Source organism: Rhagoletis zephyria, unplaced genomic scaffold (genome assembly GCF_001687245.7).
Source record: "Rhagoletis zephyria isolate East Lansing unplaced genomic scaffold, Rhagoletis_zephyria_1.1 Rzeph_scaffold_14719, whole genome shotgun sequence".
NCBI lineage: Eukaryota > Metazoa > Arthropoda > Insecta > Diptera > Tephritidae > Rhagoletis > Rhagoletis zephyria.
The window spans coordinates 8,746-13,928 of NW_016171787.1; the positions used below are offsets into that span (position 1 = coordinate 8,746).

Consider the following 5,183-nt stretch of genomic DNA (forward strand, 5'->3'; position numbering starts at 1 on the left):
TTTTGTTTAATACGTGTATAATTCTATATTCATATATGTAGGTAAATATATATTTTTTTAGTTTGGACCGCCATTGTCAGGTCATAGTACCGCACATTTTATTTAATTTTGTATTCTTTTCTTTGCCAACATTTATGGTTGTATGTATGTAACATATATGTACATACTCTACTACTTTGCATTACATATTGCATTTAAAATGTCTTATCACAAAGCACTTATTAACCTTTAAATATTATTTGATCAATCATAATTCACAGCCCATAAATCATTATTTAGTTTTCTTTCGCCGGGACTTACAACAGTTGTTTCGCAATACAAATGGAAATTAACAAGATAGCTATCTCCTATATGTTGTATGCTTATAATAAATGGTTCATATGGATGAAAAACAAAAGTCACAAGTTGTTTACTTCTAGTTCTATTCAGTCGGGATGTCTCTAGAATTATGCGAAATTTTAAAACAGACGTGTAACGATCCGTAAATAATATTGGATTTGGTGTGACATTTTTTGGCACTTCCAATGAAGATATGCGTCGATCATCATAGTTGAACATGTAATAGTTGAAATATGGTGCACAGCTGGTACCTTGCGCATTGACCGGCAATGAGGGATTGAGTCGCTCTGCAGCTCTCCTTGGATCCACAAAAGTTTTAACAGCACTAATGAGATAAGTAGACAAAATTGTTTTATAAGAGAACTCAAGAAAATATGAGGACAATAAAAAACTACTTCAGATAAAGATTAGAAGGATGAGAGTTAAAATTAAACAAATTTTAGTTTTTTGAAGAATAAAAAATCTGGGAAATATAATGAAATTACAAAATTCATTCAAAAGATTCAGCAGCAATAAATAAGGTATTTATTTTTGCTAACCAGTAATGTATGGCTGAATGCATTAACAAAATTATTACCCTTGGCCAAAATTGTATTACTTGTTAGAGAGAAAATTTAATATAAATCTTCGCCAAGGTTCAGCTTTATAGTGCCTTTAAATACTTTTTCATTTCATCGAGTAGTTGTTTTTTGTAAAATTTCTTCAGAAATACATTAAATGCATACATACCAGTTAAATGCTGAACGAAAATAAATATTATTGCTAGGCGTTGAGGCTGGTCGTCCAGTTTGCATTGAACGCATATTCCGAAAAGTATCGTGGAAATTGCGCTGCATATAGAGCAACTCCACAGAGTTATATGGATAGCATTTTAACACCTTGTCTTGCGACAGTGAGTAAAATACATACAATTTGAATTCGGGTCTAGTTTGGATAAAGAGCTCTGCTTGATTACAACATGCTTGCTTTGGTTTCGGACATTCAAATCTTATGAGCATTAGATCATCATCAACAAATTGCGTTTTTATCATTTTCATTCGCTCAAACTGCAAAATATATGTTTACAAGTTTACAAGTATGCCCAAATATGCGCATAGTAATATTTAGTAAAACAATACTCATACTTACTAGAAGAAAATCTTTATAAAATTCACGTAAGCGATCACGTCTCTCCTTAGCATTTTGGCTTGCGATTGCATCCTTGTACACATTTGCAATACAATGTTGCTTTAATTGCGAAAGAATTCCTTTCATTTCTGGCTCCGGTACTCCATTGGTGTGCAACCCTCCTTCCAATTCCTCTCTCCTAGCCGTTTCTTGCTCTCTATTCACTTGATATCGCATGAAAAATTTCCCTTTTCGTACCTCCAGCACGTCGATGCACTGACGGCAACGTGACAAAATTGCAATTTTATTGCCATGAACTGAAACACCGTAATTGTGTGATAGGAAGACAAGATCGCAAATCTGATATTCATCACTAATGCAGCCTTTTACTAAATCTACTAAGTAAAATTTATAGTCATACATCTCATTATCGTCGAATAAATCTGGATAGTTTGCATAATGTTCGCGATTATAAGTAATTGCAGATAAGATACCCTTGGCGGCTAACAATACATAATGACCATTCTCAATAAAAATGCTAAATTCACGATTTAAAGTCCAACGTGTATTAAATTCAGAAAATAGTGGTATATTCCATAGTAGATGAAACAATTGGTCGGTGAGCAATATGCCAGTCTCGTAAGTAGCTTGTACGCCTTCATCCTTTATTCCGTATAATGCATGTTGTACAGCGCCCACGCCTTTATATTGGTATACCGACACAGCATTGTGATCAAGTGAGAAACTCACTAGTAGTTTACCATCAGGTGTAAATTTACGTATGTAACCTAGCGATGATCCTACACACAATATACTCAATCTGGGTGTTATACTTTTGTAAAATTCAAGATCATGCGTTAGCACGGGCAGAGAACCACGCCGATTATAACGATTCAGGCCAGACTCCCGATCCCAAATGTGATGTTGTATGTTTTGGGTGTAGGCCCGCTCCGTGAACCACGAATGCCTAGTTTCTCTGTAGCATGGTCTTTCTACCACTTCGGCAGCTAGAAGCAAATCCTCCATAGTTGTGTTTGTATAAAGTTTTGGCAAACAACAAACTGTTCCTCGGTAATTAGAGCAATTATTTGAATAACTTGCATTTAGTTTAATTTGCACTTTATTTTGAACCAATATTGCTAAATTTTCTTTATATAAATTAGTAAACAAACACTTTATACGAAATAAACAGCTGTGCGCTCATAAGCGATGAGAGTGTATAATCGATAATTAATCTATAATGGAAAACCACAAAGCTGCATACCAATTTTCAATAAAAAAAAATATGCATAAACACAGTTTCGACAGCAGCAGGAGTTGTAAAACGTATATGCCTCTTTAATTTTCAATTTAATATTACTTTTAACGTAATAGTTTTTGTATAAAAGAACTCAGAATGCGACGATATATTTCATCGATAGCAGTTCACACACTTTTTTGAACATTAATCGGCATGACTTGGCAGCACTTTCTATTTAAGGGTTGGACACATATACGAGGCGTTATGGACCAACTCACTGATCCTTCCCCAAGCTGCTCCTACGAAATGAAGATTAATAATACGTCAGTGTAGTCACCTGGGCTAAATAATACGAAGCTATAGACCTGCCTAAACGCACATTCCATTAAAACCAAATTCCTCATTATAAAGAACTCATGTGCAAATGTATATTAGTACATATGTATGTCCCTAAGTATATGACGTCATACATACTTACATATAAGGCCATGGGGACCAGAGGAGCCTATCTGCAAGAAAATGTTTGTGTACTATATGAAAAAATGATCTATAAATAATATATGCGGTCTTTTACTGAATAGTTCATTGCATTCGATTCTAGTAATGCAGCTTTACCATTTTTTTTTTAATATCAGGCTAATCTGGCCCTCAAGGTCCCAAATGTATTCAACCCTCGACATCAGAAACTATTCAACAAATAACGCTTTCTCCACGCTCCGATCCTAACTACGGCTTTAAAGAAGGAGTATAATCCAATTAGGTTACATAGGTATATCGAATATATCCTCGTTTTAAAAAATTTCCTTCAGCATTACCACTTCATTACCAGTTTGCTTCAGTAAAATTAACTCTTTGTGGTCAAGATGTCTGCCTCCTTCCACCACTTGGCACTTTGCCTTCATTGGGGGCTAAATGGCAATCGTGATCAATGTTGCCGCGAATAAATTTTAGTGGTAGCCAAATTCTTTTAAAAAAGGGCTTTATTTTATCCAACCAAAAACCTTTTTGTATAAAAGGGGAAATATGCGAGACCAGCTTGCTGGCTCCATCAAGTGATTCTACCATCAGGCTCAAAGCATATAACTTACCAGCATGCTGTACAATATTTATTTCTTTACAAATGAAGTCGATGAAAGATCGAAATGATTAGAGCCGAAATTTCATAAATTTTCTACCATTTTGTTAAAGATTGTTTTTTTTTTTTAATTCACAACTGCAATATCGTGATCTTAATCTTCCACAAACACGACTTAGACTCATATAGTGCACGAAATTTCCGCCAGAATATTTTTTACTTAGAAAATTGAGCTAATTTCACCACTCACGACACCAGCATGCTGGTACCCAATAAACACCAAAAAAAAATTTCTCCAACCTTGGAGAAATTCATAGTTCTCAAGTTGATATCCAACATCGTTCTCCAACTCAACCGACGCGCAGATACGTAAAATGTGATAGCGAAACGAGTTTTTAATTATCAAGGGAAAAACGAAAGCTTTGCATATAAAGAGGAAAATTATCAATATTACAAAAAGTAAATAATCTTCAAAGTATCCTCAAATAATCTTGAAAGAAAATAAAAGGCGAAGTGAATCAAGTGGCAAATTACTGTCGGACTGTATACTGTGAAGTGAATTATTGTAATACGATATTGATTAGCTATATAATACAAAAGGAGTAATAAAATTAAAAATTAATATTTAAATTCATCTATGTATGTCGTTTCAATCAAAAAGGTATTTTATTTTTTCAATTTCAGTATTTCAATGATATGCTTGAGACCAATTGGAGAATTACATTAAAGTTCAAGTTGAGAACTAGCATTTTCTCAACTTGAGAAACAGCCCTTTTTTCATATAAAGAAAAATGCCCTTTTTGTTGAGAACGCTATGATCCTCCACTTGGGGTACTGTTGAGAAACAACGTTGGAGATTTGAGAATTATCTTAGTTCTCAACTTAACCTCAAGTTGAGCTCAAACTTAAATGTTTATTGGGTACAATCATAAAATTTTCAAAAAGTTTTTGAAGTCGCAGCAGCAGCTGGTACCATCACATCAGACGGTCAATCACAGTATAAGCCCTTTATGCAGCTCTCAAGAAAACGGTCAAGAAAAAATTGCCATTATTTCGCGTGTGTGTCCAAGGAATTTTGACATTTTTGATACCTCACAGCCTGTTGCCTCACTCTTTCCTCAAGAAATAATGGAACGGGCATATATTTCTGTTGCAAGCCTGGGTTGCCTTGTGCTCTTTTTTCACAAAAAACTTTAGAAAACCGTAGTAGAAAGCGTAGTAAATTTCTTAAGAACTGCGTACTGCCTTAAGGAAATTTGACTCAAGAAAATTTCTTAGCCATTTCTTGTACGTCATTTTATATGGAGTTTTTGCTTTTCTTGAGAGCTGCATACAGGCCTATATACAGTAATAAACCTTTTCGCAGTTTTTTTCCATTTGGTCCTCGAGGAGTACTTTTGGGTTGTGTGCAGCGCTTTCGTT

The 5,183-nt window shown here is 34.6% G+C and overlaps 1 protein-coding gene across 1 annotated transcript; it reads right to left on the minus strand.

Moving 5' to 3' along the window:
- Window positions 1–2,663, minus strand: abo (de-etiolated protein 1 abo). Its single transcript, XM_017635001.1, has 3 exons — window positions 1,468–2,663; window positions 1,069–1,385; window positions 1–664 (listed from the first exon to the last, which is right to left on the minus strand). Exons 1-3 carry the CDS (start codon window positions 2,470–2,472, stop codon window positions 244–246), a joined length of 1,743 nt encoding a protein of 580 aa, XP_017490490.1. The 5' UTR covers window positions 2,473–2,663; the 3' UTR covers window positions 1–243.
- Between the last annotated feature and the right edge of the window lie 2,520 nt (window positions 2,664–5,183).